Raw genomic sequence first — 24,120 nt, forward strand, 5'->3', positions numbered from 1 at the left:
CCACANAACAGACACAGTTATCTTAAGATACTCCACCATGATGAAAACATGTCCTAACAGACATTTTATTTACTTCTTAAAAGGACTGTCTTCAGGAGACACCACGCCTTTAATGCATGACAGCGCCCTGAGTGCCTCCGCACATGCTGTCAGTGACGAAGAGTCTGTGGAAGTAAATGCAAATGATCCAGCAGAAGCCCCAAAGCTCGTTCTTCAGTATCTGTTCTCACTCATCCAAGGTGAAGTGGAGCAGGTGGATTCAAGAGCACTTCCCCTCTGCCTTCACCAGGTACTCCATTACACCCTTCACTTCCGGCCTCGCTGTTCATAATCATTTAAGATCCAATTCTGTGTGACAGATTCTCCCCCACCTGTCTTTGGTGAGCCCTGGAGGTAGCCCTGCATCAGCAGTTGGTGGGGAATTTAGTGTGCTACTCCTGGTGGCCACACACTGGCCGTGAATGATCAATCCGTAGTTCAGATAATCAGTGACTTCCTTTATTTGGTGAGTCAGCTGTGTACGAATAAGAGCCAGTGTAGCAAGCACTTAGTAAGGTCCAACTAGATGCCAAAAACTCTGCTAGACACGGGGAACAAAGGTTACTTCACAGAGTATGTCCTTAGACAGCCACTGTGGAGTAGGAGCGACACTTATACAGATAAACAATTGTAGAAGCGTGTACTAAGTTTAGACACATATCTGAGATTCACAACACGTGTGATTAACTTTGTTCCGTGGGCATTAGCAGAAGGGAAGGTGACTCTCGAGCTGGGGTTTGCAGAGTATGTAGGTGCTCAACAGGGTGACTGGTTCAGGAAGAGAGAGCAGCTCCCGCAAAGGCATGGCTGAGATGTTGGAGTAGAAGATGGAAAAGAGATGGGAATTGACAGTGGATAGTGGAGGGCAGTGAGGCCTTACTTTTAGGGATGGGGAGTCCTTAACGAGGGGACTGCCAAATCACATTTGAATTTTAATGTTAATTTTTTTAAGAGAGAGACAGAAAGAGAGCATGAGTGGAGAAGGGGCAGAGAGAGAAGGAGACACGGAATCCGAAGCAGGCTCCAGGCTCTGAGCTGTCAGCACAGAGCCCAACATGGGGCTCAAACTCACAAACTGTGAAATCATGACCTGAACCAAAGTCTGACGCTTAAGCGACTGAGCCCCCAAGTGCCCCTCAGATTTGAATTTTAGAAAAATAACTGTGCTGATGATTGGGAGGGTCAGTTAAGAGATGAAGAGCGTAGCTGATGGAAGGCATTCCAGACAGTAGAGAGGAAGCTTTTTTCCACAAGAGCTAATTCAGAAAAATGAGATACGAGCTGCATTTTATATTTTCTTTAAAGTGAAAATAATAGGGGCGCCTGGGTGGCTTAGTCGGTTAAGTGTCCGACTTTCGCTTAGGTCATGATCTCGCGGNAAGTGAAAATAATAAAATAATGTAGAAACTGAGACTCCCTCACAAAGCAAGCTCCTTATAATTCTGGGGTCAGAATTTATTTTTTCCATTCAGAGCATCTGTTTTTGGAACATCATGGGAGAAATTTGAACACAGCCTGTGTGTTAAATAATATTATTTATTGCTCTAATTTCTTGAGACTAGTAATAGAAATTTTTTTCTTTTTTTTTTTTAACGTTTATTTATTTATTTTTGAGAGTGAGAGAGCGAGCGAGCAGGGGAGGGGCGGGGAGAGAGGGAGAGAGAATCCCAAACAGGCTCCACACTGTCAGCACAGAGCCATATGTGGGGCTTGAACTCACGAACAGTGAGACCTTGACCTGAGCCAGAACCAAGAGTCAGATGCTCGACCAACTGAGCCACCCAGGCACCTCCCCCCTTTTTTTGTCTTTTTGTTTTTGGTAATAGAATTGTAGGTTTTGCAGTATAGCGCCCTTGTTCTTGACAGGTACATGCCCAAGCATTTGGGAGTAAAATGACATGGTGCCCATGATACGATATTTTCACTTCTCATTACGTATGACATTTCAGTAGGGAAAAAGTATATAAGAGAGAGAAAGACAGGCAGAGAAAGCAAATTTGGCAAAATGTCAACATTTGACAGTTCTAGTGAGAGGTAAATGGCTGTTGATTTTACTCTTCTTTGAACTCTTCTGTAGAATTTCGATAAAAAGTTGAGGAAAAGGACATTTGGAGTAAAGAAGGAAATAGCAAATGTAGTCAAATCTTTTCAAGGAGTTTATGTCACTGGGCTGTTATTACATGAAAGGTAAGAAGAATGCTCTTTTCTACTGGTATGTATCCTGCCGCCAAAGCGGTTCCAGTACTGCTAGATCTTGATCAGGCCCCAGGATTATTTTTTAAAAAATTAGGTTTGTTTGTTTGCTTATTTATTTGTTTGTATCTTTATTTATTTATTTTGTAATCTCTACACCCAGTGTGGGGCTCAAAGCTACGACTGTGAGATCAAGAGTCACGTGATCTTCTGACTGGGCCAGCCAGGCGCCCCTTATTTAATTTTTTGACGTCTCAGAGTAAACTTCCACCCCTAGTCCCCCAGGAACATACCAGTTTGCTGAGCCCTGTAGTCATGCTTCTTATGTGTCTCAGCAATCTGTCCTCCCCTGATAGAGGGCCTTAGGGAACATGGTGGTGGTTTAAAAGCAGGGCTTGGGACTCCCCCACTAACCGTCTCAGTGGCGTTCAGTTTCTTCCGTAAAGTGGTGGAGGGCTAAATGAAATAATGCACATGAAAGCACTTAACAAAGGGCCGGGTACGCAGTAAGAGCCAAGTAAATACTGGGCATCAGGACTGTACCCTCACTGTCGCTAATTCCAAGATTGCCTGCTCGGAGTGAGGGCTGGGGGTCGGCAGAGATGCCGAGGCAGCAGGAGTGAGCTGCTGGCTGCTGCCTCAGCCCGAGAATACTTGACTCCGTTGCCTCCCAAGGGGGACACAAATCAGGGACAGATGGAAGCCGTTTCATCCACCTCAGCAGCTCCCAGCATCACACATTGTGTCTTTCACCTGGAGTTGTTAGTTGTTGACATTTTGCTGAATTTTCATGTCTCCCATTACCTACCGACATGTATTTGCTGCTGAAACACGTGAACGTTTAGGTATTGTATCACATCACCCCTAAGTACACGCACACGTGTTTCGCCACCCATGGACACCCCTCTACGGAACCTGTGTCAACCACAAGGAACAAGGTGCTGGTAAAACAGTGTTATTTAATGTACAGCCTATATTTGAATTCTCAAGTTGTCCCACAAACAACTAGTTTTTCCCAAATCCAGGATCCCATGAAGGACCACACATTATTACATTCGGTCGTCAAGACTGTTTAGTTTTCTGTGATCTGAAACAGTCCCTGCCTTTTTTCTTTTTCTTTTTTTTTTTTTTTAAATGTTTTTATTTCCGAGAGAGAGAGAGAGACAGCATGAGCAGGGGAGGGTCATAGAGAGAGGGAGATACAGAATCTGAAGCAGGCTCCAGGCTCTGAGCTAGCTGTCAGCACAGAGCCTGACACGGGGCTCGAACCCACAAACCGTGAGACGATGACCTGAGCTGAAGTTGGATGCCCAACCGACTGAGCCACCCAGGCACCCCTTTTCTTTTTTTAACTTTCGTATAACATTGACCCTTTAGAAGAGCCCAAGACTTCTTTTAGAATGTCCCATAATTAGGATTTTTCTGATTATTTCTCCATGGTGTGATTCAGTTTAAAACATTTTGGACAAGGATCTGCTTGGGTAACATTCTGTACCCATTTCTCTCTTGAACCCAGTCCGGTCTGGCTTTTGTCCCCACAGTCCACAAAAATGACATTCTGAAGGTCATAGGTGGCCTCCACGTGGCAAATCCAGTGGTCAGTCCTCAGTTTCCATCCTGCTGGAGGCATGGGAAGCTTTGACAGGTTGATCACATACTCCATTTTGAAGCACTTTCTTTATTTGCCTTTTGGACCCTTGCTTCTTGGCTTTCACGTCTTGCCTCACTAGCCACGCTTTCTCTGGCTCATTTGTTGAGTCCTCCAAATATTACTGTTTTCAACATTGGAGCACTTTCAGTAGGCAGTTCTGACCTCCAGACTTCAATATCCAGCCTCCTGATATCTGACCTCCTATCTAAAGAGCACTTCAATCTGAAGATGTCCCAAATCATGCTTCAATTTTTCTTCCAAATCTTCTGCTTTCCTAGTCTTCCAGACCCTTTTGTTAAACGGCAGCTCCATCCCTTTAGTTGCTGAGTCCAAATACTTTGAAGCCAACTTTTGTTTACCTCCCCCTACATCCAGTTCAGTCAGTAAGTGCTGGAGACCTCTTTCCACACATCCCAGGAATCTGAGCCCTTCTTCCCTCTGTCCTTGCCCCCTCCCCAGTACAGGATACCATCACATCTCACCTGGTTCTTGCAGTGAACCCTTCACTGGAGAAACCCTGTCCTCTCACTCTTCCATGTCATCGTTGTCCTCTGTACAGCGGTCATTGTGACCCAGAGAAAATGCGACACATCATGTCAGTCCTCTGCTCGGAGCCCTCTGGTGGCTTCTCATCAGAGTAAAAGCTAAAATCCCTGCATGGCCTACAAGACCCTGCACGGTGTGGTGCTGTTGTGTGGGACACCTCAGCTCCTGGAACTCTCCCTTTTAGTCACCCCTTTCCAGGCACGCTTGCCTCCTGGTGGCTCCTCAGATGCCCAGGGATGCTCTTACTTCAGGGCCTCTGTGGCTCCCTTCTGCCGTTTCTGAGGAAGCCACTAGGGGCTGCTCCGAAACAAAGGACTAAACAAGGAGCAGGATGTGAGATAGTGGAAATTGGGGATCCTGTCTAGGAGAGAGGCGAAGGGAGTCTGTAAGTGAAGGAATATTCCAAGATGACAGCTTTGTACCGAGGACAGTAACCAGTTCCATTTGGAGCTGATCAAACAGTCTGGGGAGAGACTTCTATATCATTTTTCCTATTTCTGACTATTTGCTGTACCTGAATGTATTGAGGGCAGATTTATACTCTTGATGATGTGTTTGGAATTGTCTAAGTGATGACTGCATGGAAAACTATGCCTCCCCCAACAAAAAAGTAGGAGGGAAAATGAAAGAAAAAAGTAACTCCAGGGAAAACAAATGGTTTTCAGGAAGGGAAAAGTAGTAAGAGTTTACGATCTGGATAGACTGATGATAAGGTGCACATTAGATGTTATCTACCCGTGACCACAGGGTAACAGTGTGGGGCGGGGGAGGCTGACAGCATGTACGTGTAGCGTATGTTTGCAGGGCTGTGCCAGGGGGTGCAAAAGACTCAGTCCTCATCTTCTAAAACTGAAAAATCCAGAAATGCCCAAAATAGGCATAATGTTTAGGGAGACACAGATTAAAAGAAAAAGAAACCAGAAGAACTCTAAATGCTTGCTAGCGAAGAAAGGAGAAAAGAGCAAGGGGCAGAGCTCTGTGAGCACATATCATAGGGCTGTGTGACTCCATACACCACAGGCAGGAGCAGTTTTCATGAAGTAACTAAAGGGAGACACTGATCATTGAAACAGAAGGTGAGGACGGCCTGTGGGTTACGGTGGTGGATAAGGAGAGGGATGGATTGCAGTCCTCTTGAGGGGGCAATCACTAGGACTTGGGGTGGGTACGAAAGCGGATGAGAGAAGTCAGACATGACGAGGAGACAAGGCTGGGCGAGTGGGGGCACCATGAACAGAAATGAGGTCTTGGAGAGGAAGAGTCCATTGGGGACACTTATATTTTAGAAGTGATATATCACCGAATATGTGCTAAAGGCCATTGGAAACATAACTGCAATTACATCAGATATATCCTTGTATTTTTAGCTCTTGAAACTCTTGAAGATTCCACTTAAAAATCCGTGTTCTTGGTATGAGTAATCTTTCATACACTTAGTTAATATGACTGCAGGCTAGCTCTAAGTATATAACTGAAGTCATAAACTTGGACACTTTTCATATGGAAGTGAGAAGGAAAACATCAGGCGTGGTACTCTGTGCTCGTGAGTTGGTACTGAAGCTGGTGTCAGACTCAGGCAGGAAATACATCTGCTGGGACCCTTGAGGTCAGTCTCTGTGACTAGGGTCAAAACATACACCTTCCTACTTCCCTTTTCTAGTTCCTGGTCAGTGACTTGAAACTGTTGCCCTCCCAAAGTGATTTTCAGCTTACTTCTTCACACAGTTCTACTCTCGTCTTGCACTCCTGGTTCACACTCAGACTCCAAAACCATTTTCAGCACTTACTGCTGTGTGCTGGCCGCTACGCTCAATACGTACTCCCTCATTAATCTGCACAGCAGCATAGCAGCCGTGTGTCCGAGGAATTGTAGGTATTATTGTCCCTGCTGAGATGAGGGAAGCTGAGGCTTGAGACATGAAGTGCTGAGTCTGTCCAAGGTCACATGGCCAGCAGTAGCAAAGCTAGGACCAGAACGCAGGCCNCCCGAGGAATTGTAGGTATTATTGTCCCTGCTGTACAGATGAGGGAAGCTGAGGCTTGAGACATGAAGTGCTGAGTCTGTCCAAGGTCACATGGCCAGCAGTAGCAAAGCTAGGACCAGAACGCAGGCCGGTTACTCAGCTCCACACCTCACGTTCTTTCTGCCCCTCCAGGCTGCCTCCCGGGTTTAGACCTGTGGCATCAAAGAAAATCCATCTTCTCTTGGCCTGTGGACTTGCCAGGGGCGGGTTTCAACAGGGGAAATGCCTTGTGTATGTATTTTCCCAGATGCCCCTTCACCAGGAAATGCCTTTTACTTGTGAGGCATTGGGTCTCGTGACCCCCTCTCTGTGGTTGCTTTTATGGTATTGGAACTGTCACAGAAATCTGCAAGCTCATTGAAATGTATATTTCTGTAGTGCCAGAAAGTCTGGTTTATAAGAGTATGCAGCTTTTCATAAACGACTGTGTGCCAATGGTGCACAAATGCAAACAGCCAAGGAGAGTATCTTTGAAGAGCCAGAAATCTAATCTTAATGGACACCCTGAAAGTGTGTGTTGGATGTGATGGATAGTAGATTTTTCCCTGGAGGTCGATACATGAAATGTCCCTGATCACTGTTAGTTGTAACCCAGCGGTGCTCACCACTATTAGGTGTAACCCAGCGACCGCTGCCTTGTGAGAACCATATTCAGCGACGTTCATCTTGTTGGGAATTCAATTGGCTGTGATGGAAGTATTGACACCCTAGAAATGAGCAAATGCTACAAATCAGGGCTCTTCCTGGTACCCAAGGGCAGAGGTTAAACTTGGAGCAGCACACTCCTGGTTGTAGTGTATGGAACTCCTGTTTTGTAAGTAAAGTATGGTCGAATACAGTCAATCTGATGTGGTTTCAATAGGATTGTTACACTGTTAGGTTGCTCTGAGCTAATGAAGATGAGCAGTTCATCCTGTGCAGAGTCCTCAGAATAGAAAATAAGTGTGGACTCAAGCTTTAGGTTAAACTAAAACTTGACAGAGAAGTGATTGAGTCCAGTTACGTATATTGCTCGTAGAAAAATGTTAGAGCTATCGTATGAATTTTAAGCTAAGCAAATATTTTCCTTTAAAAGTATGCTGTTTCCACCATAGGATTTGGGGGGAAACGTTCCTTTTTGTTGCTTGACGATAGGTTTGACAAGGACTTCATTGCTCTTTGCATTGGCAGAGAGCTGGAAAATGAAGATAGGGATCTGTAAATCAAATACCTTTTTAAACTAGAGACTTAGTAAACATGAAACTGTTTTAAAAGTGCAAAGTATTTATGTGAAATACTCTAAATATGGCAAAAGTCAGTTTATGCAAATATTTCTCAGTGATTACTTTCAGTTTTACTGTTCTATTCATTAATGCCATGTCTAAATAAAGATCCCCACAGTTTTAGAATCCAAGAATTTTTCTTTTTTTTTCTTTTTTTTTTTTTTAATATTTTTATTTATTTCTAGGAGAGAGACAGCATGAGCAGGGGATGGTCAGAGAGAGAGGGAGTCACAGACTCTGAAATAGGCTCCAGGCTCTGAGCTGGCAGTCAGCACAGAGCCCAACGCGGGGCTCAAACCCACGAACCACGAGATCATGACCCAAGCGAGAGTCGGACGCTCAACCGACTAAGCCACCAAGGCGCCCCTAGAATCCAAGAATTTTTCAATTTAAGTATGCATTAGAATGAATCTGGTAACTGATGGGCCTTGACTGGTCTGGATCCTGAGGCTCAGGACCCCCTATCCAGTGCCCTTTATACCGTGTGGCCTTTTATTCCTGACATCATTGCTCAACCATTAGCACTATTGGCCTTTTGTGAAATATCAAAAGAGAACCAGAAGTCAGTGTCCCATGGGGTAGTTTGTGAAATACAAACGAGTCTCATGTGACTTGACACATTTTCACTTTTTGATTTACAATATATAGTCACTCTTTCCCTCGTGTTGTATCTTTATAAGCCCAGGTAGCGTTTTCCTCATTCTTTAGAGTTCTTCTAAACTCTGATGAATCAGTGAAGTTTGCTTTGATGTGAAATAGAATAGAAAAGAGGTTGTATAAAGACTAAAGAATGTGTCTGTTTACACTGCTTGTGATAAGCAACCTCATTAATGTGTCTCATGCCTGCAGGCAGGTTTCTTCTCACCTGGTGAATAAGAGTTTTCATAGTTTGATGTCAAAGACTTTGAGAGTGTCAAGGTCTTGATTTTTTCCAGCTTTGCCTTTTCCATCCAAATATGAATCTAATTTCCTGTCTTTGTTTGTTTGTTTGTTTGTTTTAACAGATAGCAGAGTCGTATTTCCAGGAGGAAGACTGTATCCTTTTCTTAATTACAGGAAGAAATTCATATGACTCAGACGGAACTGCCCATGTTTTTAAAATGGAAATTTACATACAAAAGAATGTTTATTTCTGTTGTTTTCAGTGGGTTTTAAAAGCTATGTCCACCCATGTAACCACCTCAGAAAGCAACATGTATAGAATTTCTGCTACTATAGAAAATTCTCTCTAGAACCACCCAAATTTGACCTGCCATGTAGAGGCCCAATTTTACTGTAATTTCAATATTTGTGTGTTTGGGGGTAGGGGGGAACACATTGCTGAAAAATATAATTTAAAATCCACTGGATTTTCTTTCTTCTGAATTAAAACAGAAGTCCAAGTCAAGTGATATTCCTATGGTCATACTACACATGGTAAATCTCATGACTTTCTTCTTATAACTTTTAGCTGCAAAAGGAAATTTGAATTCTTCATTTGTGATAGACACAGGAGAAATGCTATCAAATGAGACCACCTATGAGCTCAGCTTTTTTTTTTTTTAAATGTTTTTATTTATTTCTAGGAGAGAGAGACAGTGTGAGCAGGGGAGGGTCAGAGAGAGAGGGAGTCACAGACTGAAACAGGCTCCAGGCTCTGAGCTGGCAGTCAGCCCAGAGCCCGACGCGGGGCTCGAACCCACGAACCGCGAGATCATGACCTAAGCGAAAGTCAGACGCTTAACCGACTAAGCCACCGAGGCGCCCCAAGAGCTCAGCTTTTGTATAGCTTTTTCCTATTTTCCTCAGCCATTTGGCCTTTTTATAAATGCCTTCTCTTATTCAGGGATGGCCCAGTATCTACTCTCTAGAAAGAATGTGCCTAAAGTCACCTATATTTCCCCATCTGTGTGATTTGTTTCTCCTCCTAACCTTGTTGACTTTCACTACCTCTCTGAGCAGATCGTGGGAGAAGCAATATTATCCTGAACCCTATCAAACAAACTGGTGACTTCGGACAGTGGCAGTTCATGACCAAGTATGCAGGAAATCTAATTCTGGTGGAAATGAAGCTAGAACACTTTTCCAGCCCAGTAACAAGTGCTTTGTTAGTGCAGCGCAGACCAGCACCCACATCTCGGAGAGCCTCATAGTATGCAAATCCACAGGCCTGAGAATCTGAGCTTCTGGGGATCAGACCCTGGAATATGCATTCTGGCAAGTTTTCCAGATAATGTTTACACCCAGTAAAGCTTGAGAAACGTTGGTCTAAACTTTAGGGCAGAGGGAAATGAAATCTCCCTGCTTCCCCCTGGCCCACTTTGTGATCCCCAGTGTAAGGTCGAGGACGAACCTCCGTTATTAGGCAAAAAGCTAAACGGAGAGTTTTTTCTCTTCCTTCCTTCCTTCTGGGTCAACATTTAGAACATGGCCCAAAGAAAGACAGTTGGACAATTTATCACGACCTCATATTATGTTAAGTGCGTGATACAGATGGAGAAGGCAGAAGTAGAGTAGAATCACGCAATTCTGAGAATCACTCTGGCCAGTTGGGTAAATTTCTACAAAAGACCCATATAATGTGCTCTGTCCTTGTTCAGGCGTGTAACCCTTTGGTGTTGTGGGAGAACAGGCTTCAGTGAGAAATAAATAGAGGGTCAAGGTGAGTCGGAGTCAGGAACACATTTGACTGACAGGGTACCGCAGTTGCTTGACAGAAAGTGATTTAAGGGGGAAGAAATGAGAAACACTGAGATTCTAGGATTCCCTCTGGGTCCTATTTCCAATTAAATTACTTTTGATTGATTCTGCTAGCGATCTGTTCACAAGCAGGCATTCCTTGAACATCAAAACCTTCCTCTAGTTTCTGTTTGCTGCTGGAATGGAACCCACGCAGCTGTGGCATCCCATAACTGTATGAGAATTCACCTACTCCAGAACCAGAAATCCCTACTTAACAAGATTTGTTTAAACTTAAAAAATTTTTAGAGGCCCTTCATTTTTTGGTAAGCTCCAAATTTCCCAATTTGTATAGGACATTCTTTTTCAGATATGAGGCTAAATGTAAAGAGTCCGGATTTCTGTTTTCCTCAAATTTTCTATTCAGATGAGAAAGCAATGAAATTCATTCAGCTTGAGAGACTGTATCATGAGAAATTGCTCGCAAATCTCTCTGCCATTCAAGAAGAATGGGGTAAGTCCAGACAGACATGGGATGTGCAATTATCAGTCATCTAGCATGTTCCTATCTAGAAATTTAACATATCTGACCTGGTTTTGCAAGTCAGGAAATAGGTGTTTCCAGTCAAGTCCACGTTGCAAAGAAAGTGGCATTTTTACTACAAATCACTGCCACTGTGAGAAAATTTCTCTCTTTGTATTTTGCTTTCCCTGTCAATGGCAAGAAAAGAACACTGACAACTCTACATTTCTTCTGCTGCCTTGGCATGCCCTGGTGGCTAATTTCGTCTCCAGGATAGTATTTACTCCTCCTGAAAAGTAATCACTTAGCTGTTTGTAACAGTGTTAACTTGGGTTGTGTGAGAAGATTGCCGGATGATCTTTATCAGCAGCACCAGCTAACAACTTTTGCCCTCCTAAATATGTTTTGTAACAGGCAGTAATTAACAAATATCTTACTTTTAGAAACAAAATGGAAAACTGTACAGCCACCTACAGTTCCATCTCTAAGGAATTCAGAAAAAGGATTTAATGGTGAAGATTTTGAACGGCTTACCAAATTTTGCTCAACACATCAAGAGTGAGTACATGAGTGTTTGTGTAGAATGAGTTGGAGGAGAATATTGAAGAAGCATTGTAGCACTGAGTGTTTGAAATCCATGATCTGTTGTTTATTTCTCTGTTGATATTTTCAGCTGGAGAAATTAAAACAGTAAAATAAAATGATTAGGTTTCTTTCTCAGCTTCCATCTCGGTTTCTTAGCCTGAGCCCTGTAATGAAAGTTCAACTTTACATAAGTTCAAAGCACCTTCTAATCAGAAATTGTAAATTATCACGTCTAATTTTGGTCTCTTTTTGGTTAAGAGATTAGGTGATTCAAATGGAAAAAAGCATGTATTAGGATTTTTTATTGTAGTTGTTTGCCAGTGTTTGTACATTGTAGTAAAAAACACATTTGTAAGATTTCTCTAATAGTGGGAAGCAGAAAGAGTACAATATTTAACTAAAATACTGCAGAAGGAAAGTTCTATTTACCAGATAATTTTTTTATATTTACCAGATCATTTTAAATTATTTGTATCAAATTGGATTTTGAAAATTAAGTTATAGTAATAGTAAAGCACTTAAATATATTTTTTTAAATCATTATTGTAAGACTCAAAATTCTCAAGGTGAGGGGGCATGACTATGTTCAGACTAACGCAGATTTCTGAGATGCACAAATCCTCCATTCAGAAGCTGAAAGGTTCCATTCTGTTGATAACTTTATCTCCTTTTCCTCCAGAATCACAAAGAGTAAACTGAAACTCAGGTTGTTAATAATGCAATAGACCCAACTAATTGTTGTTTAGCTCCTGTATCGGATAGTTGCTTCAGGGTCCGATTATTTTGGAGATCAGGCTCTGAAGAATCACTGTGGATTCAGAAATGATGCTCATTCACCTCTCGTGATAACAGTTGTCTTCAGTTCATTTGAACCTTTGAAATAGTATTTTTAGGGACTCTGCATTATAACCCAGTTTCATACCATATTATAAATAGATCAACTTTCACTTCATAGAGGTTTAAAATAATGGAATCTTTACAAATAGGTAAAGAAGTTGTTTGTTTGATTTAACAAGGCACTGCATGTGGCAATCTGTCTTTTTTTTTTTTTATGTTTGTTTATTTTGAGAGAGAGCACTCATGTGCACAACCAGGGGAGAGAGGGAGAAAAAAAAATCCCAAGCAGGCTCCACAGTGTCAGAGCTGAGCCCAACATGGGGTTCTAACTCACGAGTCAGATCATGACCTGAGCCAATATCAAGAGTCAGACACTTAACCAACTGAGCCACCCAGGTGCCCCAGGAAATTGTTTTCTTACTTTCAAAATATTCAGTATAGACACTTTCCATGCTTTCCCATGGAACTAATAGTTTTTAGTGTGTTGCCAATGTTTTCATTATTTAAAATTTTTTTGGTGTTTATTTTTGAGAGAAAGAGAGTGAGGGAGGGGCAGAGGGAGACAGAGGATCCAAAGTGGGCTCTGCACTGACAGCAGAGAACCTGACGCGGGGCTCAAACCTACGAATCAAACATCATGACCTGAGCTGAAGTCAGATGCCTAACTGACTGAGCCCCCCCAGGCACCCCAGATGTTTTGATTATTTAAAAACAAATATTTTTTGGGACCCCTGGGGGGCTCAGTCAGTTGGGCGTCCGACTTCGGCTCAGGTCATGATCTCACAGTCTATGGGCTCGAGCCCTGCATCAGGCTCTGTGTTGGCGGCTCAGAGCCTGGAGCCTGCTTCAGATTCTCTCTCTCTCTCTCTCTCTCTCTCTCTCTCTCTGCCCCTTCCCCGCTCGCTCTCTGTCTCTGTCTCTGTCTCTCAAAATAAAAAAATAAAGACATTCAAAAAATATTTCTTATAACATGTGCATGACATGTTTATACTTTTAACTGTGAATAATCCCCCCGAATTATTACTCCTAAACTTTTTAATATAAAAAATGATTTTTAATTCCATACACATTGAAGTGCGTAGGCTCTGCGAGGTTTTACATTTACATATTTGTCTATGGAACTACTGCTCTGACCAGGATACCAAATAGCCCCGCCCCTCACAACGCTCCCGCATACAGGTACCAAGTCAGTACCCCCCGCAAGTAACCACTGTCTAAGTTCTGTGGCAGTATATTTGCCTGTTCTATAATTCTGAAAATGTAATCAAACAGAATGTAGATTTTTGTATTAACTGCCTTTGCCTATCACTGTGTTATGTCTGCCTTACATGTTGATGCATGTTACTGGTGATCTGCTCAGTTTTATTCCTGTTTGGATTTGCTGTATGGGTAGCAATTCATTTGTCCATTATACTGTTGATACACATTCAGACTGTTTCTGATTTTTGAATATTTGAATAAAATGGCTGTATTTTTGTGCATACCTTTTCTGTGGACATATCCCTTCTGTTATCTCTGGTATTCCCTAAAATAATTCTTTCAAAATTACCTTTTTTGTTACCTGTAATGCTAGTAAAATTATTTTCCATCATAACCTATTTCAGACTATAATGACATAAACTGAAATTTGAAAAACCTGTGTGTGAAATACTCTTTATGCTATTAGCAGAATGTTGACCTTTTTCTCCCGGGATCTCAGCTTCCTTGGGGGTTTTCAGTAGTATTTGCTTATCTAAGAGCTAACACACGATATAGCTGCCCTTTGAACTGTGTGAACCAGTGGTAATGTTTCAGCAGTGGAAATGTTCTGCGCTAATTTTAGAATCCAGAGAAGCTATATTTTATTTTTACAGCCATTTCAGTGACATTTGTTTGGAAGCGTATTGCTGCTGCAATTTTTAAAAAATCTTTTTTTTCTCTTTTCTTCTACAGTCCTGTTTTATCCAAACATAAGGTAAGAGACAGTTTCCTCGAAAATATTGACGGGAAAAATGTTAAGTGGCCTATGTCTGTTGTATGGACTGTTGGGGAAATAATAAAACCCTTCTCAGATTATTTTCAAATTTCTAAATTTAATGCAGCAGTTTCCCCAAAAGTTTTTTTTGTGTTTGTTTGTTTTTTTTTTAACTCTTTAGAGAGCAGCCATAGAAAAGCCTCTGGGAAGGAAATGCTTTACTCCCTTAATAGTTTCTGAAGAGCCAAATGAAAGCGGAGCCACAGCCAAAGAGCCGGGTATGTTCTTGCATTTAGAGAGGGACACGAGGGACGCCTGCCTCTCACAGTTTACAAGTGTTACAGGGACTATTTTTGCATTTACATTTTTTTTTTTACATGCATTTACCTCTCTTACCAGACAAATTGCAAAGTGAAATTTTTTTTATATTGTGTAACTCTATTTTTAGATACCTAGTCATAGAAATTATAACATCTAAATTCTTATAAAAACATAAAGTTACTTCCATGTGTTCAGTAGGTAGTTGTATGTATCTAACAGATTATAACAAAACTGTACAAAAATTCTCTGAAACAGAGTTAGTTTTGGCATATTTGCACACCCTTTTTTGTTTAAAAACCAACAATTATACTTTATCAGAAATGTGTGCTGTGAATCTAGACATTTTAAGAACTCTTGTTTCTTCGTAATTCACCTATAGTTCCTTTTTTTAATTGTCTAACACATGGTGTACTTTAATGTGCATGTGTACATTTTTGAAGTATTTATGATATATTTTATACCAGTTGGTGCCTCATGCCAGAAGTTAAAAGATTTTCAGGAACTCTTTCTTACAGTGTTAATGTATGTTTGCCATAAAAACTTAGAAAATAAAGATAAATAAATTTGGGGGTGTTTCTTTTTCCTGAAGTATGATTTTAGTACTGATTTATGGGCTGAGGCTTTATGTCCCTGGGCCTGTGAGCCCTGCTTGTAAACAGGCGGCATCAGGTGTTTTGATGGAGTTGCCTGAAGATATAGAAGGAGGAAAAAGGGGAGGGGGGTGCGGGGGAGGGGGAGGACGCTGCCTTCTGTTGAATTTGCCTTTCTCTCTTTACAAAGCCTTCCCCCCCCATATCTTTATCCCCTTTTCTTCATGAGGTGAATTTGGGATGTTACCTTAGGTCATTCCTACTATATACTCTGTTCTTCCTGTCTCCTCCTCTTTTTTTTTTTTAAGAATTAGATTTTTCTCCAAATAAAAATTTATTTTATATTTTGCATTTTTATTTAAAAAATATTTTGAGTTTATTTTTTGAGAGAGATGGAAATAGTACAAGTGGGGGAGGGGCAGAGAGAGGGAGACAGAGAACCCCAAGCCCAGTGCAGGCCTTGAACCCACGAAACTGAGAAATCATGACATGAGCTGAAACCAAGAATCAGACGCTTAACCAGCTGAGCCACCCAGGCACCCCCTCTATTTTGCATTTTTAAATGCAAACTTCTTTTCCTACTTTTCATCCCTGATCTTTTTAAAAAAATACATATATCCTACAAGTAAGTACCTGATTTTTTTTTGGTATACTTGACACAAAATGTTACATTAGTTTCAGGTGTACAACATACTGATTCAACAGTTCTATACATTATGCTGTGCTCACCGCGAGGCTAGCTACCATGCGTCATCATACAGCACTATTATTATAGTACCATTGACGATGTTACCTGTGCCGTGCCTTTTGTTCCTTCGACTTCTTCATTCCATAACCCGAAGCCTGTGTCTCTCACCCCCCCTTCACCCATTTTGCCCAACCTCCCACCTTCCTCCCCTTTGACAACCACCGGATTATTCTCTGTATTCATAGGTCTGATTCTGCTTTTGTCTGTTTATTCATTTGTTTTTGTTTTTTTTAGATTCTACATGTGAGTGAAATTATACAGTAGTTGTGTTTGCCATTCTGATTTATTTCATTTAGCACAGTACCTTCTGGGTCCATCCATGTTGTTGCAAATGGCAAGGTCTCAATCTTTTAATGGCTGAGTAATATTCTCCTATGTATATACACCACATCTTCTTTATCCATTCATCTATCAGTGGGCACTTGGGTTCCTTGCATATCTTGGCTTTTGTAAAGAATGCTGCGATAAACATAGGAGTGCACGTCTTTTCAAATTAGTGTTTTCATTTTCTTTGGGTAAATACCCAGTGGTGGAATTCTTGGATCATATGGTAAATCTATTTGTAATTTTTTAAGGAACCTCCATACTGCATACCACAGGGGCTGTCTCTTCTTTTTGGAGCATTTTTATATTGGAAATCGTAGTACAACGAGCTTTATAAAGATCTTAAAGAGGAGAAATTCACAAATAGCCACCCAGTTTGGATGTAGATGTGTCCCCGTGGCCTGGTGTCTGGGAACAGTGGTGTTACTTGCTGACTGACTTGACCAGTGAGCACTGGTTGCCAGGCTCAAGGTCAAGCTCGGCACTACTTGTACCTCATCGTCTGCCGAGAGATAACGTGGTACAGATGAGGTGACGCTGAGCTACCACATTTAAGTCACTCGCTTGTGCTTTGATTCACAACTAGAACCTGGGTCTTCTGGTTTCTGACTGAACACAGCATCCTTCTGCATCTCAGAGACTCTCACAGTGCAGTCCCCTCACTGACCTCCATCTGATGAGGAAGGTGTGCAGGAAGTTCTGGGGAGAGAAGTCTTGCCAAGTCCAATGAAACACTACCTTTTAAAGAATCACGTCCAGGCGACTGGGTGGCTCAGTCGGTTAAGCGTCCAACTTCGGCTCAAGTCATGATCTCATATTTCGTGGGTTCAAACCCTGCGTCAGGCTCTGTGCTGACAGCTCAGAGCCTGGGGCCTGCTTCAGATTCTGTGTCTCCCTCTCTCTCTGACCCTCCCCTGCTCGTGCTGTCTCTCTCTCTCCCAGAAATAAATTAAAAAAAATTTTTTTTAATTAAAGAATCACGTCACCTCTCCCAGAACCAGTTTCCTCAGTTTGGTTATTTTCTGAATAAATGCATAAAAATGTAAGACTGTAAGAAAATGAGAAATAGGAAAATAATCCTTTAAATGATTGGTATTTTTGAGGCTTCTTGGTGGCTCAGTCAGTAAAGGTCTGACTCTTGATCTCAGCTTGGGTCTTGATCTCAGGGTTGTGAGTTTAAGTCTCACATTGGACTCCACGCTGGGAAGGAAACTTACTTAAAAAAAATTTTTTTAATTAAAAAATTAAGATAAATGATTGGTATTAAATATATTCTTATTTTACCTCACATTTCTCGTTTTTAACAGTATCCAACATGTAGTACTACTAGACTTTTGTTTCCCTTTTCTTTCTCTCCATATTCCTTGGACTTGCCATTTTTTTTGTGTGTAGTGGTTAATAAAGTCATTGTTTCTGGAGCCAGATTTGTCTGGTTTGAATCTTGTCTCTACCACTTAAAACTGTGTGACCTTGGGCAAGTTGCCTAACTTCTCTGAGCCTCCCTTTCCTCAGCTCGACAGTGTGGACAGTAATAGCACTTAATTTCATAGGATTCTTACATAGATTAAAGTAGTAATTTCATGGGGAGCTAGGTGGCTTGGCTGGGTCAGTGTCCAGCTTCGGCTTAGGTCATAATCTCATGGTCCGTGGGTTCAAGCCCCCACGTCAGGCTCTGTGCTGACAGCTCAGAGCCTAGAACCTGCTTTGTATTCTGTGTTTCCCTCTCTTTCTGCCCCTCCCCTACTCGTGCTCTGCCTCTCTCTCTCTCTCAAAAATAAACAACATTTAAAAAAAATTTTAGTCATTTCATGTTAAGAGTTTAGAACAGTGCCTGCCACAAGGTAAAAACTCCATATATGCTCACTGCTCTTTCTCCTCCTCCTTCCCACGCTATGCTCCCCCTGCCTCTGGTGTTCTATTAATGTTCTCTGTTTTTCATCACTTTTATAATTAATCTGCCATTATTTTGTCTTCAAGTAATCTACATAGTATTGCATATTTTCAAAATACTTTCATATGTGTTAGTTCATCTCTTCCTCTTACCAACCAATATAAGTTAGGCTGAGTCATTTTTAAGAAACTCAAGGAAGTGACTTATCTAGGAATTGAATTCATTAAACCCAAAGCTAGATCCTGGTTTTCTGACCCCAGAATCCATGCGTTTTTATTAATTTTATATTTTAATTATTTTATCAAATAATATTTCATATGTAAAAAATAATATGCATTACATAATGAAAACTAAATGAGGACCTGCAAACCTCCTGCCCAACTAAGGACTAAATTACTGTCATTTCTCTTACAACTAACTACCCTTGTGTTCTTATCTGTTCCGCCTCCTGCTTTCACTGTACCTCCTGAGAAAACCATCATCCTGAGTTGTTTTTCTTTTTTAATGTTTACTTATTTATTTTGAGAGAGAGAAAGAGAGCGTGCACGTGAGCTGGGGAGGAGCAGAGAGAGAGGGGGAGAGAGAGAATCGCAAGCAGGCTCTGTGCTGCCAGTGCAGAGCCGGGCACGGGGCTCCATCCTACAAACCATGAGGTGATGACCTGAGCTGAAATCAAGAGTCAGACGTTTAACTGACCGAGCCACCCAGGCGCCCCCATCCCGACTTTTATACTTACCTTTCCCTTCTCATCCCTTCTCAACTTTATTGAGCTACAGTTTCCATGCAATAAAATATACCCATGTTTAGTATGTAATTTGAGGAGTTTCAACAACTGTATACACTCATATAACTGCTACCCCAATCAAGATGTAGCACATACTCATCACTCCAGAATCTTCCTCCCTCTCCTCTTTACGGTTAGTCCCTTCTACCTCCAGTGCCAGGCAACCCGGTGCTTCCTGTTATTATTGGAGGGTTTTCCCTGCTTTAGAACTGGATATAAATAGAATTTATCAGAACACTGTCTTTCAGAATCACTATACTGTTATATGTATGACTAGTCCATTCGTTTTTATTGCTGAGTAGTATTCTACTCTCTGGGCCACAATTTGTTTATCCATTCACCTGTTGACACACATCTGGGTTGTTTTCAGGTTGGGGATATCATAAGTAAAACTTCTAGGAACTCTGAAGTCTTTTTGTGGGTATATGTTTTCATTTCTCTTGGATAAAGAATTAAGGGTGGAGTTGCTGGTCATAGGGAAGGTACATTTTTAGGCTTTTAGGAAACTGCCAAGCTGTCTTCCAGGGTAGTTACGCCATTTGATAGCCCACCAGTGGTACATGAGAATTCCAGTGGCACCACATCCTTGCTGACATTTACCGTTGTCAGTCTTTTTTATTGTAGTCATTTTAGTGGATGTGAATATCATTGTGGTTTTAACTTGTTTTTCCCTGATGACTGGGTATGTACATTTTTAGTTTTGAATTCGCCTCTGTAGAAGCTGTACATTATCAACATTTCATACTTAGTTTAAGTATTTTTGTTTTTAGTGTCCTGTGAAAATTTCTTCTTCAGTCCTGATACCACTCAGATGTTTGTGCGTAAGGTTAATTAATGAGGTATTCAGAAAGTAGAAGACATGTGTTAATTCCTGCATGGTTTAGTCTTATTATTATGAATGGAGGGGTGGGATTTTAACCTTGAAGAGAACTCATGGGAGGTGCCTGGCTGGCTCAGTCTGAAGAACACACAACTCTTGATCTTGGGGTCTTGAGTTCGAGCCCCGTATTGAGGGTAGAGATTACTTAGAAAAATAAATGAAACTTTAAAGGAAGAGAGAACTCATTGGGGAATGGGAGACAAAAGGGTAACTCAGAGATGTGGACATTTCTGAGATTATGTATTAGAACCTAGGTTAAGTCTAACTTCTCCTTTTAGAAAGACCTCTTTACTTCAGTATGTATGAAGCATCTGTCACACACTCAGCTATAACTCCATTTTTATTTCATCAGAGTCGTTTTTATTAGTAGGTGTGAGGCGAATGCAGTCAAGAGTAACAGGCCCGGCTCCCCAGATCCTTGAGTTCAGGAGCACAGGCAACAGAAACTCATGCTAAGTGTTACAGAAACATTAACATTCAGGGGCGCCTGGGTGGCTTAGTTGGTTAAGCGTCCGACTTTCGCTTAGGTCATGATCTCACGGTTCGTGGGTTCGAGCCCCGCGTCGGGCTCTGTGCTGACTGCCAGCTCAGAGCCTGGAGCCTGTTTCAGTCTGTGACTCCCTCTCTTTCTGACCCTCCCCTGCTCACGCTGTCTCTCTCTCTCTCCTAGAAATAAATAAAACATTAAAAAAAATTTTAAAAAAAAGAAACATTAACATTATACGTTTTATACAAGAACGCATACTTGTTCCAAACTCAGAAAATATTTTAGATTAAACATAGTGGATCAAACATTTACCTTTACTTTTTCTTGAAACACCACTGAAATGTTTCAGAAAGGGAATTTTTTTAAATTTTTATTTATTTTTGAGAGAGAAAGAGAGGGAAGGGGAAGGGCAGAGAGAGAGTGAGACATGGAATCCAAAGCAATCCTCCAGGCTCCGAGCTGTCAGCACAGAGCCCAACGTGGGGCTCCAACCCATGAACCATGAGATCATGACCTGAGCCAAAGTGAGACACTTAACTGACTGAGCCACCCCAGTGCCCCAGAAAGGGATTCTTAATCTAGAAACCCACAGTGACAGAATCAGTGAGGAAGCAGCAGCAGATGTGACATCCAGAAAGTTCTGGAAGCTGGAAAATAAGTGGATGGGTGGCAACTGGCTTATTACACCAGAGAAGGCAGATAGCTGAGCAGCTACAGACAGAATGTCGAGTCCGCCTGAAAGGGTTTGGGTGTGGGAAACAAAGAGGTGTCTCAAAGGTCAAGCATGCAGGGCTGGGCTGGTAACAGGAGGTTGGGCCAGAAGGCTTTACAGGAAACACTTGTTTATATGCCCTTTCTGCCAAACGGGAGGCTGAGGTGGGTTTCTTCGAGCACCTGAACTAGAGGAAATGTGGGCTTGGATGAGGCACAACTCAAGGAAGGGTATTCTACAGAAAATGAGGGTGGAATGAAAATCTTCCCACCTGAATGGCGAGCACCTTAGCATGCCTTCTGCAGTTAGCATCTAGAACCGTGGCAGCTGGTCTCTTCCTCTAGGGGAAAGCACCTGCTTGTCCAGGAGATAAAACCTCCAGATACTCACGTTGAAGGCCTTCCCGCAAATGGCCCGGACCCACTTTGTCCCACACTGAGGACTGACTCCTGGAGAAGACTTGCCTTTAACCATAGAGCCGCTCATCGCCTTGCATAGGAAAGACAGAAGCCAAGTCAGTCGGACAAACCAAAAGAAGCTCAAAGGAAATAGAATGGAGAGAACAGATGAAAACTTTTAAAACAATGAATGAACAATGTCACAGGTTAGAGTAGTATATATATGAAAACAAGAAAAAGAAGTTTTTTAAAAAAGAACATTCAGAGAATTAAAGAAAATGTTCTAGGAAATTGAAAGGTGTGATGGCCACAAGAAAAAATTAACTAGAAGAGGTGGAATGTTAGAATTGAGGCAACGTCCCTGAAAGTCCAGAGGCGGAGAGAGGAGTGGTGTGGCAGAAAAGGTAGAGATGGTGAGTCCGCGAGGCCCAAATCCCAATACCCACCTTCCAGGGGGCAGGGCGCCCAGGGGGCTCAGTCCATTGAGCCTCGGCTCTTGATTTTGGCTCAGGTCATGATCATGAGATCAAGCCCCGCATTGAGCTCCACGTTCCGTGTGCTGACAGTGCAGAGCCTGCTTGGGATTCTCTCTCTCCCTCTGGCTCTGCTCCTCCCCTGCTCATTCTGCTCTCTCCCTTCCACCTCTCTCTCTCAAAATTAATAAACTTAATAAAGAAAAGAAAACAACAGGGGACAAGTGACTAAGAAAATTTTACAAGAGGGGCGCCTGGATGGCTCAGTCGGTTGAGCGTCCGACTTCGGCTCAGGTCATGATCATGAGATCAAGCCCCGCATTGAGCTCCACGTTCCGTGTGCTGACAGTGCAGAGCCTGCTTGGGATTCTCTCTCTCCCTCTGGCTCTGCTCCTCCCCTGCTCATTCTGCTCTCTCCCTTCCACCTCTCTCTCTCAAAATTAATAAACTTAATAAAGAAAAGAAAACAACAGGGGACAAGTGACTAAGAAAATTTTACAAGAGGGGCGCCTGGATGGCTCAGTCGGTTGAGCGTCCGACTTCGGCTCAGGTCATGATCTCATGGTTCGTGGGTTTGAGCCCTGCATCAGGCTCTGTGCTGACAGCTCAGAGCCCAGAGCCTGCTTCGGATTCTGTGTCTCCCTCTGTCCCGGACTCTCCCCTGCTCACACTGTCTCTCTGTCTCAGAAATAAATAAAACATTAAAAATTTTTTTAAAAAAAAGGAAAGAGAAAATTTTACAAGAAAATTCCCAGAATTGAAGGTTACGAGCTTCCGGGTTGAAAGTCTCACCAAGCACCCAACACAAAGAGAGAGAAATGTCCCAGAGCTGCAGGACCCCAGACGTAAAGGAAAGCAACTGAATCTTCCAGGAAGAGAGTGTAGGTGACAAGGACTGGGATTCACATTGGCAGAGAGACTCTACGGCCCTGCCGGATGTCAACTGGCCCAGCAGTGCCTTCACGACCGTGAGAGGAAATTATGTCCGACGTAGAAAACTCAGCCCTGTCAAAGTTTCAGTCAGGGGTGGAGGAATAAAGACTTTCAGATGTGAACAATCTGAAGTCTCCCTTCCATGGACCTTAAAAAAATTCAGCAGAGAATAAACAAAGAGGAGGACCTGGGATTCAGAAACACTGTTCCCAACACAGCCAGAGGGACTTCCAGGGATCACGGGGAGGGAACTCCAGGGACTCAGGGATCACCAACTGAGCCAGTCAGGCACCCCAAAAAGGATATGCTATGGGTTTGTTTTTTTTAAGTTTACTCATTTTGAGAGAGACCATGTGCCCATGAGCAGGGGAGGGGCAGAGAGGGGGAGCAAGAGACTCCCAAGCTGTCAGCACAGAGCCCGACTTGGGGCTCGACCTCATGAGGCATGAGATTGTGACCTGAGCCAAAATCAAGAGTCAGACGATTAACCGACTGAGCCACCCAGGCAGCCCAGAGATTTTTTTTTTACACTGAAAGAATGAGGCAGTTATCAACACCAAGAAAAATAAAGCGGAAATGAGAAAGGGAAATGTATCATAGTGCACAGTGTGGGTAGGTTGTGAATAATATTTATGAAGCTGTAGCAGTGTGAACACGTGAGTATTGATTTGCCCCAGAATTGTGCTGCACTGTAGTAGGAAGTTGAGAGCTGGGGGCGGGGGGGGGAATAATATTTCTTTGGGGGAAAGGAATAGAAACTGTAGAACTGAACCCCTTCCGTGGTAGGTAGTCTTTAAAACTGAAAAACCAGGGGTGCCTGGGTGGCTCAGTCAGTTAAGCATCCAACTTTGGCTCAGGTCATGATCTCAGGGTTCCTGGGTTCAATTCCTTCATCGGGCTCTGTGCTGACAGCCCATAGCCTGGAACCTGCTTCGGATTCTGTGTCTCCCTCTCTCTCTCTGCCCCTCCCTGGCTTGCACTCTGTCTTTCTCTGTCTCTCAAAAATAAACAAACACTAAAAAAAAAAAAAAAAACCAATAAAAGTCACAGTATAAATCTTATCTACCAACAGAAGGTAAATATGAGAGGAAATAGAGAAACCCAGTATAGTTCAGAAAAATATCTTTTAGCCTTTGAAACAGGACGTTCTCAATAATAATGGAGACAAAGCTATTTGTTCATATTCTTAACATTTTTTGAACAATCTGTTTATTTCTGTATGTAAAGGCTCCCTCACTGACTGGTTGGGGTATTTCCTGTGTCTAAGGACACCTGTTAATTCCAGCAGACGCAGCTCCCATTGGAGA

The 24,120-nt window shown here is 42.3% G+C and overlaps 1 protein-coding gene across 1 annotated transcript in view; it reads left to right on the forward strand.

The window, feature by feature from the left end:
• Positions 1-24,120, forward strand: part of CNST (consortin, connexin sorting protein) — a 68,473-nt gene that overhangs the window by 23,450 nt on the left and 20,903 nt on the right. Inside the window, 6 exon segments of the mRNA XM_077779885.1 lie at positions 84-289; positions 8,720-8,750; positions 10,801-10,887; positions 11,340-11,454; positions 14,251-14,272; positions 14,454-14,550. Of these exon segments, the coding sequence (XP_077636011.1) occupies positions 84-289; positions 8,720-8,750; positions 10,801-10,887; positions 11,340-11,454; positions 14,251-14,272; positions 14,454-14,550 (558 nt within the window).

Source organism: Crocuta crocuta, unplaced genomic scaffold (assembly GCF_008692635.1).
Source record: "Crocuta crocuta isolate KB4526 unplaced genomic scaffold, BGI_CrCroc_1.0 scaffold322, whole genome shotgun sequence".
Classification (NCBI taxonomy): Eukaryota; Metazoa; Chordata; class Mammalia; order Carnivora; family Hyaenidae; genus Crocuta; species Crocuta crocuta.